This window comes from Rhinatrema bivittatum, chromosome 4 (genome assembly GCF_901001135.1).
Source record: "Rhinatrema bivittatum chromosome 4, aRhiBiv1.1, whole genome shotgun sequence".
Taxonomy (NCBI): domain Eukaryota; kingdom Metazoa; phylum Chordata; class Amphibia; order Gymnophiona; family Rhinatrematidae; genus Rhinatrema; species Rhinatrema bivittatum.
Window position 1 is genome coordinate 218233568 of NC_042618.1, and position 13592 is coordinate 218247159.

Here is a 13592-nt window from a genome sequence, read left to right on the forward strand (position 1 = left end):
TATTTATAAAAAATCGAGAAAACTGTTTCCTCAGGTACTTTTTCCATACCTTTCATGGTTTTTTATACCTCTATCATCCCTCTCCTCAGTTGCCTCTTTTGCAGGCTAAAGTGTTTTAGTTTTCTGATGCTTTCTTCATATGGAAGTTTTTTTTTCAATCATCTTGGTTGCCCTTCTCTGACCTTTTCTAAGTGTATTATGTTCTAGGGATGGGCAGGGGTAGAAAACGTGTTTTGTTTAGTTTTCGGGGTATTTTCCCCCCACAAATAACATTTCATTTAGGGGTAGATTTTAAAAGGTTGCGCGCGGGTGTACGTGTGCGCGCGCTACCCAGCGCGTGCACACGTACACCCGATTTTATAACTTGTGCGTGCAAGTTATAAAATCTGGGGTCGGCGCGCACAAGGGGGTGCACAATTGTGCACCTTGCACGCGCCGAGCCGCGCAGCCTTCCCCCATTCCCTCCCAGGCCTGTGAGGGAACTTCCCTTCCCCCTAACCTGACCTTCCCACCCCCTTCCCCTAACCTATCCGCCCTTGGCCCTACTCCAACCTCCCCAAAATTTTTGGTTTACCTTTTGCGCCTCGCTCCAGGCAGGCGCAAGTTGCTAGCGCCGGACGATTCCCGGCACGCGATCTCTGACACAGCGGCAAATGGCCGCTGTGCCAGGAGCAGTAGACCCTGCCCCCGCCCCGCCCCTTTTTGCAAGCCCCGGGACTTACATGCGTCCGGGGCTTTACGCGCGCCACTGGGCCTTTTGAAAATAGGCCCAGCACACGTAACCTTTTGAAAATCCGGCCCTTAATGTTTAATTTTTTTTTTCATTTAAAAAAACTGAATTAAACATGAAAAAAAAACCCAAACTCAAAAACGAAAAAATAAAAAGGTAATGGGGCCTCCCATCCTTCCCACCCATCCCTCCCACCCACAAAAATGCCAAGCCAGGATCCTCCCTGGTCCACCCTTACTCAGTCCGGTAGGCATCCACTGACGAGGGCTAGGCCCAGGCCAAAGTCTCAGCCTTGCGTAGGCCTAGGCCATGGTAGATTGCTACGACCTCAACCTAGGCTCTACACAAGGCCGAAAGTTGAAGGCCTCGGCCTCGGCTGGGTACCAACTCCTGTGCCTCCACAGCCCAGACCCAAAGCTGGGGGTCAGTCTGGAGGCTTAGTCCTGACACCTGAACTTGCGCCTAGACCAGGGGCGTATTGGCCCACCGGGGGATCGGGAATCCCCTGGTGGGTCGGTCGCGCTAGTTATATGGTCTGCAGGGCGCGGCCGTGACAGAGCCGTACTCGGCAGACCACGTGGTATCTCCTGGGCCAGCCTGGGCGGCGAATCCCCGGTCTTCATCGGGAATCCGCCGCTGGCCTAGACCAAGGCATCGGGACCTGGTCCCTAGGTCAAGCCCCAGAATTGGGCCTGGGCCCAGGTTCTGACCTAACCCAGGTATCGGTACCCTGCCTTTGGGCCAGACCAAATTGTCGGAGCTCAGGCTCCAGACTGGGCCCCAGCATCAAGTTTGGGCCCAGACCTTGGTGTAGGCTGAGGCCCGGGTGTCAGGACCTGGCCTGGCTGCAGCATCAGATCCCCAGACGGGTCAGGTAAATGTCATTCGGGAAATTTCCCAACCTCAGCAAAACTTTTTTTTTTTTTTTTTTTTTTTTTTTTTGGGGGGGGGGGGGCCTGGGATGTTGCCTGGGTCTTGGCCGAGGCCACGGGATTGTGCATTGGGCATAAGCTTATGCTTAGGCATAAGCTTATGCCCAATGCACACTCTACATTTAACATGCTTTTTTATAAAGTCCCGATGCATTAGCATAGCATTAGTTTACTGCATCGGTCTGACCATTAAAACTATGCGCCGAAATCCAGATGATTGCCTCAGCCTGATAAGGAGGGGGGAAGAGTAATTTCTGCAAGTACAATTTTACATGTATCCACCTTAAATCTTTTGATTATTGCCCTCTTCTAATGTAGTTAAGGAATGCGCCATGAAAGCATACATATTAATTCAGTCCAATGAACTTCCTGGACAATTGTGCCCTAGTAAACGTTGCACAGTGTGGTACATTCGAAAGAGCATGCCCTGTCAGAACTTTACATAACAACATGCTTTGCCTTACTCTTCAACAAGTCTCTAACAGTGTTTTCACAAAATGAAGTAAAAATGACACCCATTCTGCCGGGGCTCGTTTTGTGCTGCAAGCACAGAGCGGCTCTCTCTCATCCCTGTCCTCTGATCTGACCCTGTGCCCTTTTATACGCCACCAAAGCCTTTGCTATTGGAAGCCAGGCTGGCTGTGCCACATACAAGAGAGACGCCATTAGGGAGTGACGAGTAGCGTTAGTAATCGTGAACTATTAGTTCTAGCCGTTCAAAGAAATATAAACCTACCATGATCACTTTCAGGTTATTGATTTAGAAATAAAAAAAATGAGACTCATTTTCATTACGTTGAATAATGAAAATCCTGCCATACTTTTTAGGCATCGTATGACCTCTGATGACAGACATAAGCTTCATATGCCTTGACCATATGAAAGCTTACCTTAGGTGACAACAGACACTCACAAATCCTTATTGTGTAACTGAGGGAGAGAGAGAGAGAGAGAGAGAAAGAAGTGGTAAGCATTGAATTGCTAAGGCATGAGTAGAGCACTTATCGGATGGCAGCAGCTATGGAAAGAAAATGATGTTTTTAAATCCTTAGTCATGTAAAACGGGTACGAAATAAAAGCAGACAGGAAATTGAAGGCAGGGATGGAAATGCCACCTCCAAAATGATTATTAATGTGGAAAAGCTTTATTAATATGCAAATACCGGCTTCAGCAACTGATTGGTAACGATAAAATATTGCTTTTAGAAAATCCCCCCCCCCCCATATATATATTACATGATGGTAGAAACACATACATCATCTCTCTCTAGATATACACATTCAAAATCAGAATAGTAAAATTAACTTGCATTGGAATAATAAAGCTATTAACTTACATGCCTCCATATTTAACATATATACTTATATATGTATTATATACATATATGTATAATAAATTATTTATAACATACTCCCACATCCCACACACATTATATACACAAGGGTCCTTATGTGCTTACTCAGAGGAATGGGAGGTCGACTGTGCCTTGTGCCCGGTCGGCCAAGGTAATATGGTGCCAGGTTCCACTCGGGGAGCAGGCCCGGGGCACGTAGTATGGTGCCGGGGGGGGGGGGAGGGGGTGTGAGTAGGGGAATCTGAGCAGATCCTCAGCGCGGGGAGATGGGAGGGGGGGATGGGGGGTGGCTGATGCCAGCCGACAGTCTCCTGTCGGCTGGCCAGCCGTTAGTTTAAAAACATGTGCTGGCCGTGTGCCATTGGTGGGTTAGGGGGATGACGCATGGGTTGGGGGCGTGGGTTTTAGCTGAGAGATGCCAGTTGGAGCATCTCTGCAGCTGTTAGGTCGCTTCCCTCCCACCCGTCCTGCTTCTGTTATTCTATTGCAGTGTTATAAGGGGTTTGGTTCTGTCGCAGCTGGAGGGGGACGGGAGACGGACTTTGTTATCGAGGCGGATGGCCCGAGCCACTTGGGTTCTAAGTTATTTGATTCACTGTTAAGCTTCGTTCCTGTTACAACCCGACTCTGGAAGACTGCTGGGCGCAGTTGTCGATTATGGGCTCCTTGCTGGGAGGTGGCGGGGGGGGGGGGGGTCACAAGTTTGTGGAAGACTTTGGAAAAACTAGCCGGGCGGCTAGTGCTGGCCATCTGGCTGGGTGGTGGCGGATGGTTACTGGATATTAATTAATGCGATGTAAATGGCTCGGGCTCCTCCGGTGTTTTGTAATAAAGCTGCGGCCCTGTTGTTTCCAACTTGCTGTCAAGTGTGTTATTTAGTTGTAAACGGGGGGGAGGGATGCGAGCGAGTGAATGTCCTGGCTGCCTATATTATGATACGTATAGGACATCTGTTTTTAGGCGTTTATAATGTATACGTTCCAGGGTTTATTTTTTTTTTCTTTTACCTATTTTAGATGTCTTTTTAGATATAAAATTGATCAGTGGTTTGGGGGTATTCTCCCCACGACACCATGCTCAGCTGTCTCCTCACCACTGTCCCCATCTCTCTCGAAACATCCACCTTCCTCCCCATCACCACCCTTGTTTTGTTTTTGTTTTTTTTGCAGCAGGGGAGTTTTATCAGTTAAAACCTAAAAAACCTAACTGCATAAATTATCCACTGCTTTTAGTAAGAGAAGATTTCAAATATAGAAGAGAAGTTCAATCTCACACAAAACATAAGTGCTTAAACAGCAACCCATAAGTAAAATCTCATTACGATTAGCTGATCCATGTACAAGTAACAATTACAGGATAGGACCAGCAGTTCAGGTGAGCCTGGTGGCAATCAGACATGGGTCAAAACATCACAGCTCTAGATACTGATGTCTAAATATTTAGACATCACACAATTCTGTCATTGTGTGATCCAGAACAGAAAAAAAGCGCTATGAAAACTTCAACTGGAGTCAGATTAAGATCAAGTTTTGAGATCCCTGAGTGCTGCAGGGAGCTAATGACTGAGTCAAAGATCAAGGATTCTTCAGTCCCAGAGAAATCTACTTCACTGGAGAGATGAGAAAATATCCCTCCCGCTCATTTCTCTGCATGTGGTCAAAGCAAATGACTTGCAGAGTGTGGTTAGAGCGTTTCAGATGCTTGCAAACATATTCAGGACTGGCTTGATTCCTGGCGGGTTCATTAGGAGAGAATGTTAACAGCAAGTCTGATGACCGCAGATGGCGCCAGTCTCTCTCTCTGTGGTTTGCTAGCTGGGCAAATGCTTCTTTTGGCCCTAATAGTAATGCATGAAACAATGACACCACAAAGGGCGACACATGTCACAGCTGTCACTGGATCTGAAAAGCTATTGAGGGTACACAATTGAAACTATCAAAATAACAGGAAGCAGAATTTAGCAGGAAGTGGGGGTTTTTGTTTTTTTTTTTTACACAGAGCCAGAAAACCACTTATTTCTTGTTCTAGCTTAGAAACAAAATAAAAAAAAGAATTCAGTCTTGAGACTCGGACAGCTGATGTGCTGTCCGAGTCTCAAAAATCATCATCTTGACCTGACTAACCTAATGATATCCAGTTTAAATTCAGATTTTAAAATCTTCCACATCTTTTACTGTTAGCTTTGTATTCTATCTGCTAGGTCTGAAGAGGGGATATTATGAATTGTATGTACATGCAGATGATTTAGGCCTGACCTTTGGCAGGAAGATGGATTACATTTCTGTCAAAGACCTTACCTTTGACCTCTAGTTTGCAATCAACCTCTGCTTCCCCCAGCGTGTTGATTCCTCTTACCTTTGACCTCTAGTTTGCAATCAACCTCTGCTTCCCCCAGCGCGTTGATTCCTCTGCAGGTGTATGTCCCAGCATCATAAGGGCTTGGTTTGCGGATTTCCAAAGTACAGACGCTCTGGTTGCTAAACATTCTATATCTTGGGTCATTCTGTATAATTATTTTATTCTTCAACCAGGTTATTTTGGGCTATGAGTAAAAAAAAACAAAACCAAACCATACAAACTACTTGTTTTTGTTGCATAATTTGTAGGATTTCATTTTATAAAATGAGTGAATTGTAAAGCAAAGAATCTGCTGACTACCTAAGCTCCTTCCTACCATGAAAACTGGTATTGTAATTAAAATAAAACGGGTGCCATGCAGTGAAAAGAAGAGCTTAATGCTAGGATTTTCAAGGGCAATTCATTTTAAAATAGTCTTCAAATGATTAAACATAACTCATACATTATCAAGCCTAACTCAAGAACAGAGTGGGTTATGGAAAGATTTTTTTCTTTTTCTTTTTTTATTACAAATATCGATTTTTCTGATTACTGCATTTATAAGTCAGTGGCACTAGGAAACAGAGTGCAGTTATTGAACAGATATGACTGCTTTACATTCCATTACTAAATCACCATCCAGGATCTTTCTGCCTAATTGCTTATAAAATGCCAACATTTTTATTTTTTATATCCCATATTGTCCATTTATAACCACAGTTAGCCACTAATGGGTATACAGCCAGAAAGACTTTACTGTGCTTCATGGTTGCATATAAAGTATTAGGGATGTGAATCGTTTTTTAACGATTTAAATTATCGTTCGATATTTTTAATATCGTCATTAATCGTTAAAGAGTGCGATACAATAGAAATTTCCCCGATTTATCGTAAAAAAATTGTTAATCGGGTTAGTGCGCACTAACAGAAAATGATACAATTTGACACTTTTCAGGTCAGTTAGGAATGAATATGTGTTCCTATTGGCTGCCCTCTTATCTATTGATGTTACCAAGGTTCCCACTGAGGTGATGGTTGGGGGGATGGGAAATGAAAAAGGTTGGTAGCTTGACAAAGGGAAGGGAAAGGGGGAGATGAAGGGCCAAGCAGTCCCACTCCCTGGTCTCTGAAGGACAGATCTCTTCAGAAAATCAGAGCTGCTGAATGCAGGGGCTGTCTCCCCCCCACCCCCCCTCCCATTCACTGTGCTCGTTTGCAGTTCCTGTGTTAAACTAAACTTTTTTTTCACTAGAGTAGAATAAAATAAAATGAAGTACTTTGTGTATTAAACTAAAGAAAGTAAGAAACTTTACATAACATGAAATTAAGTACTTCTCTATATTCTACTTTAGTGAAACAAAACATTTAATAAAGAAACTTGCAACCTGAGCTTCAAAACATTAACATACTATAGAAAAACTAAACAAAAAACTTTATTATTAATTTATTATATTTACAGTGGTTAAATTTAAAGTGCAGGCTGAGGCTAGACTGGCTAGTGGCCAGTGGCCACTGCTGGCACTGTCACTGCTGCAGCCTGCTGGCACTTTTTTCTCTTTCTGGCTAGTGCGTGCTATATCTGTTAGCAAAATGGCCATGGGGGACAGCACCAAGCATATGCGGCTTAGTGTGCACCTCTAGCTAACGAACATTTCCTCAAATGTTACTTTTAAACCATTAAGTAACAATTTTTTGATAGTGCGCACTAACTTGCGTTAATGTGCACTATTCAGAAAAACGATTTAAAAAAAAAAAAAAAAAAATCATGCCGATCCGATTTTTTTCTCCCCCCAGCCGATCCAGATCGTTAAAACGATCGGACACACGATTCACATTCCTATAGAGTATCCTCTTACTTGAGGGAATCATTACAATATAAAAAAACCTCTTCTACTTTCAAAAATGAATTAATGAAAACAAACTTATTAATAATGTTTCATTAAAAAATAATGTGATTCAACATCAAAACATGAACAATGCAACAAACTGTAAAATGTTTAAACATTACCTATTTTGCAATGTTACAAAAAAAAACTCAATGCCAGATTGAAAATAGATGTCCTAAGTAGGTAAATCACATCTCAATGTTTGCAGCTGATAAATTGCATCCCAATGAAACGTTGTTATATTTAATTGAAGTGATACAATTGTTCTTTCTTCTCAAATAGAAGTTCTACTTTGAGCTTTATTCTGTTTGTTCAACACTCACAGGTTTTCACAGTTGGTGTAATTCTCAAATTGTACTGTGTAACTGTGTTTGCAAGTATGAATGCATGTATGTGAATGATTTTTATAATAGTTAGTTCTGTTTGTGTCAGATGACTATATACCGTATGTATTAAGTTCAATTTCCCTGTACATTTGATATTGCATTTTTGTGATACATTTTAATAAGTTTGTTTTCATTAATTGATTATTGAATTTAGAAGATGAGGTTTTTTTATATTGTAATGATTCCCTCAAGTAACAGGTGACACGATTTTTTGGAATCAAATTTTTCCTTTTGTGATATATCATGCATATAGAGTATGCCACTTAATATCTTGCACAATAATTTCTGCATTAGCACCCACCTACCTGTAGTTTATTGCTAACTTACATTATCGTAACAAGGATTTAGTTAACATTTAGGAAATTAACTACAGAGCTGGGTGTTTAATAAAATAGAATGGTTGTGGCATCTACTGTTTGTAGCATTTGATATGCTTGGTATGGAAAAGAAAATGAAATAGCAGAATGTTACTTATTTCGGGAGCAGTTTTCACAGCCTGCGTAGATGCAGCCTGTACGGGTGGGCGCTTCTGATGCATGCACTCTATGTAAATTTTCAGAGATACATACGGGCAGATTTTAAATGCCCTGCTCGCGTGCCGGCGCGCCTATTTTGCATAGGCCGCTGGCGCGCGCAGAGCCCCGGGACGCGCGTAAGTCCCGGGGTTTTTTTTAAAGGGGGCGTGTCGGGGGCGGGGCCGAATGACGCAGCGTTTCGGGGGCGGGATGCAGTGTTTCGGGGGCGGGACCAGGGGCGTGGCGCCGGCCCGGGGGCGTGGTCGAGGCCTCCGGACCAGCCCCTGGGTTGGATGATGGCGTGCCAGCAGTCCGCTGGCGCGCATAGATTTACGTCTGCTTCTAGCAGGCGTAACTCGAGGGACAAAGGTAAGGGGGGGGTTTAGATAGGGCCCGGTGGGTGGGTTAGGTAGGGGTAGGGAGGGGAAGGTGAGGGGAGGGCAAAGGAAAGTTCCCTCCGAGGCCGCTCCGATTTCGGAGCGGCCTCGGAGGGAACGGAGGCAGGTTGCGCGGCTCGGCGCGCGCAGGCTGCCCTAAATCAGCAGCCACGCGCGCGCCGATCCAGGATTTTATAAGATACGTGCGGCTATGCGCGTATCTTATAAAATCCAGCGTACTTTTGTTTGCCCCTGCTGCGCGAACAAAAGTACGCGACCGCGCTATTTTTTTAAAATCTACCCCATAATTCTCATTGGTTCTCTTTAAAAATTAGCAAGTGCAAATTTACTGTGCTAAAGGTGCCTGTGTACCTTGCACCTGCTAGTTGTGTGGATGGGGGGAGGGGGAAGAGGGGCAGGGGCAGCAGAAGAGCACGCCTACATCGGAAAAATCAGTGGGCCGCATGCAATTATCCTCTTAAGCTTAAACACATCCACAGGAATGCCTGTTTTTTTTCCTCTGCAGAGCTGAACATATGACTGTGGCGGAACCTGCACAGACTTTTAAGTTGCGTTTGAGGAATGTGATTTTCCAGTCCATCCACTTTACTCAGGTAAATATCTATTCACCTGGATAAACAGCTTTGAAACGAGCCCTCTCCTTGCAAATAAGTAACTTAAGTACTTGAGCATTCGAAAAGATACTGGACTTAGAAGATCGGGTATTACCATAGACCTGCTCTTAAAAATATCAAAATACAGTTTGTAATATTTCTTGTAGCACACCCAGAACATAGCATATTTAGTGAATGATATATTATCAAGTGCATATAGTGCTACCTTTTATACTGTCTAACAAAGAACCTGATTTTACCTAGGGGCATAATAAAACGTACCTTGGGATTTCCACGGACACTGCAGTTGAGTGTTACATTGTAACCAGCAACGGCGGTTGTGTTAACTAATGGATGAGTAAACTGTGGAGCCTCAGTGAAATTAAAGTCATCGTAATCTGGACGTTTGTAGGGTTTACCTACAAAAAAAAAAAAGGCACATAATATATTGCTACTTCTAAAGCTCCTTTTGGAACATTCATCTCCTTAAGAGCCTTTACTATTGTGAATGCATTTCATTTGGAAAAATCTTACGTGTTTGAGTCACCCAAATACATTTTGGCCTCTGGAGGCCATAAAGCAGGAAACGGGTTTCACTGAATAGAGCCTGTCATAAAAAGAAAATATTCACCAGATATTTGGCTCAGAAAAGATATTCAGATTGCCCGGGAAATGATATCTGTGGGGTACAGGAAATGGAGCCATACTCCAGTATCACCCTCTGCTCTGCTAGCAGACCAGATCACAAATCGCCCCAAATAGAAATGACTTTTATTTGCTTCCTGGAATTCTCAGACACAGATATATTTACTTGTGCTCCAGAATGCTATAAATCCAGACCTGAGACCTCCTGCAGTCATGCAGTTGCCATTGCTTCCTAGGGGATTGATTTTAACAACCCTGAAATATTTTTATGGTGATAAAAAAAATCATGAATGCCATTTGAAAGAAGCACACTTCATTTACTTGAAGCACCACACACAAAAATATAATGCCCTTCCCCAAATTGTAAATATTGACTAAAGATTCCCATGCAAAAGCTGATTTTAGAGGACCTGTGCCACTTTTTCCATTGGTGATCAGGGTACTAACCTTTTGAAAAATGTTTTGGTTACCCTAATAGCTAGAATCTCATTTGCAGCATGCATACTGTCTCTCTTATCTTAAAGGTGAATTTTCAGAATTTCTGCATGTAAAAATCAGCATATATGCTATTTTATAAACCTCAGACATACACATATATGTAAGGGTTCATAAGTAAATTTGCCCCATGTAAAACAAAAAAGGGGGGCGAGCCAGGGGCATTCTGGGGCAGGGTCAACAAAGCCGCTACTTAGCTGAATAAGTCTTAAAAGCACTACTTATCCCGCTGATAGATAAGCCTCAACTAGAACTATTTATCTAAATAAATCCTAAGTAGTACTATTTAAGACTTATCCAGCTATCTGACTTAACTGGGTAAGTGTTGCTTTTAAGACTTATCTGGATAATTGTCACTACTTATTTGGATAAGTCGGAACTTATCAGGATAAATGCATAGGGGTAAATTTTAAAAGCCCTGGGGCAGATTTTTAAAATTACGCATGAGGGGTACATTCATGCGCGTTATCAGGCACGCACAAATGTACACCCGATTTTATAACATGCGCGCGCTGCCACACGCATGTTATAAAATCCAGAGTCGGCGCGCTCAATGGGGTGCACACATGTGCACCTTGCGCGCACTGAGTCCTAGGGGAGGCCCGATGGCTTTCCCTGTTTCCTCCAAGGCCGCTCCGAAATCGGAGCGGCCTTGGAGGAAACTTTTTTTTGCTCCCCCCCCCACCTTTCACTCCCTTCCCCTATCTAACCCACCCCCCAGCCCTACCTAAATCCCCCCCCCTACCTTATTTTGTTGAGTTGCGCTGCCTCTGGCAGGCGTAACTTGCACGCCCCAGCTGTCTGCCGGCGCGGCAGGCCCCGACACAGGACGCTGTGTGGGGGTACTCGGCCACGCCCCCGGACCACCACCACGCCCCGGACACGCCCCGTACTGTGGCCCTGCCCGTGGCCCCGCCCACGCCCCACCCGTTTTGCAAGCCCCGGGACATACGCGCATCCCGGGGCTTGCGCGTGCCGCCAAGCCTATGCAAAATAGGGCGCGGGGGGGTTTAAGGGTTACGTGCGTAATTTACGCGCGTAACCCTTTTAAAATCCCCACCTGCGCGCGTAAATCCCCTTGCATCTATGCCCGCTCGTATGTTTTAAGATCTGCCCCACAATGTATTCGTGCATTTTTTTTTTTTTTTTAGATGTGTGCGCATCTTGCAAGGTGCATTTGCGCATATTTTATAACCTGTGTATATCATACACATGCAGGTTATAAAAATATAGGAGTAGATTTTTGCGCGCATGATTCTCAGACATAACAGAAAAGGTTGCTGAAACTCAGGCCCTCTGACCACTACCCCAGGCTGTTCATCCATATAGGCACCAATGATACAGCAAAGAGCTGAAATCCTTCTAAGTAGGAAAGAGAAGCCTGATCTAGGGCTGATCATATCTGATGAGCTTAAGGTGGCCAAACAGGTGGATAAGGTGACAGCAAATGCCAGATGTAACACTGGGCAGTCATGGGAAGGACCCACGACTGCCCTCACTGACCCGAGCTCCCTGAGCTGCAATCACAGCAGAGATGCTGCCAATGCCTGCCTTCCCATAGATGCAGGCAGTATAAAGGCTTAGTGGCGGGAAAGTGCTCTTGCACTGCTCACAGATGATGTCACCAACCCTGTTACTTAAGGCCTGCCTGCACTGCTCTCCCTTGCCTTAGGCAACAGGTCCTCCTGCTTCCAGCAGTGCATATTGCTCCAGCATTCCTGATCCTACCTTGCCTTGTCCAGCCTACCTTGCCTCATCCAGCCTGCCATGCCTTGCCCAGCCTGTTTTGCTCTGTCCAATTAGTCCTGTCCAGTTCTGTCTCCAGCCTTGCTTCATCCCAGTTCTTCACCTATCTGCCCAGTATTGACCCCTGCTGTGGCCCTGGACTACTCTCTTGCCTGCTGCCTACCACTGATCTCTGCTACAGACCTGGTCTATTCTTTGCTTGCTGCCTTCCCTGACCCTTGGCTTGTACCTGATAATTGTCTTACTGCTGCCTGTCCTAAATTTGGCCCAGCCCCAGACTTTCTTATCCTGTTTGCCCTGTGGGACTCTTGCCTATGTCCTGCTTGTCCTTGGAACCCAAAGGCTCAACACACGGGCAATGGGGCTGGTATGGGTGAATCTCCAGTTTTGACCCAGTCCAGGGCATGTTCACCAGCTGTCGGCATGGTCCTAGTAGGTTCGCCTACTAGGCTGCGTCAACCATGCCGCAGCACAAGGGTCCACTATACTTACACCAGAAAGATGCTTGGCTGCATGGTCAGCAGAAAACTGAAGGTGATTTTGCCCCTGTATAGGTCATTGGTGAGACCTTATTTGGAATACTGTGTTAGTTTTTGGAGCCGACACCTTAAAAAGGATATAAACTGGTTGGAGTTAGTTTAGAGGGTGGCTATTAAAATGGTCAATAGTCTTCATTCTGAAGCATATGGGGACAGACTTAAAGATCTAAACATGTATATATCCTAGAGGAAAGAAGAGATAGAAGAAACATGGTAGAGACATTTAAATACCTCCAAGGTTTCCACAGACAGGAGACAAGTCTCTTTGTATGGAAAGGAGGCTGTAAAATGAGGGGTCAATGGCATGAGGGTGAAAGGGAGTAGACTCAGGAGTAATCTTAGCAAATATATATATATATATATTTTTTTTTTACAGAGAGGGTGGTGGATGCATGGAGGTGGTGGAGACAAAAACGGTATCTGAATTCAAGAAAGCATGGGATAAGCACAGGGGATATCTGAGGGAGTGATGGGATTTGTAAAGCTGAATTAATTGGGTGGCTAGGCAGAGCAGATATACTATATATGGTATTTTTTTTGCCATCGTTTTTCTATATTTTTATGTGCGATCCTGAAGAGATCAGAAATGACTACATGATATTGGGAGTATGGGTGAAAGAGGCAGTGGCACAGTCAAAGGTAAAAGCAAGACTCAGGACAGATTTATCTTGGAGATAAATATACGGTTGTGTGGATAACATCAACGACAATGCTTTGGTTTCTTGGATCATGGTCTGATACTCAATGAATATGGTCTGCTGAGTAAAGATTTTCTGTCAAGAAATGGAAAGTATATCTTTCCTCATGGACTTGCAAATCTGGAAAGGAGGGCTTTAAACTAGGTTCACTGGGGGATGGTGACAAAATCCTACTGGAAAGCAGCCCACATAATAACTGAATGAAATCTTGGGAATGGAAGGTGTACAGAGTCCTGTATTAGCAGGTGGATACATTGAAGCAATAGTAAATTGTAAGGCATATAAAATACCAGATGGAAATTGGAAAATTATGAATGGGGGATTGGTGAAGTAGCAG

The 13592-nt window shown here is 44.2% G+C and overlaps 1 protein-coding gene across 7 annotated transcripts in view; it reads right to left on the reverse strand.

Moving 5' to 3' along the window:
* The window catches only part of MYBPC1 (myosin binding protein C, slow type), a 244050-nt gene that overhangs the window by 2997 nt on the left and 227461 nt on the right, over window positions 1-13592 (reverse strand). For 5 of the 7 annotated variants that reach the window (XR_003856413.1, XR_003856412.1, XR_003856411.1 and 2 more), the window contains 3 exons: window positions 9415-9551; window positions 5315-5559; window positions 2553-2592 (listed from right to left, as the gene is read on the reverse strand). Coding sequence is in view for 2 of the 7 variants with exons in the window: in XM_029599713.1 (XP_029455573.1) it covers window positions 2582-2592; window positions 5373-5559; window positions 9415-9551 (335 nt within the window). In the remaining 5 variants the exon portion in view is untranslated. The remainder of the gene's footprint in view (window positions 1-2552; window positions 2593-5314; window positions 5560-9414; window positions 9552-13592) is intronic. The other 2 variants (XM_029599713.1, XM_029599714.1) reach the window with 2 other exon arrangements.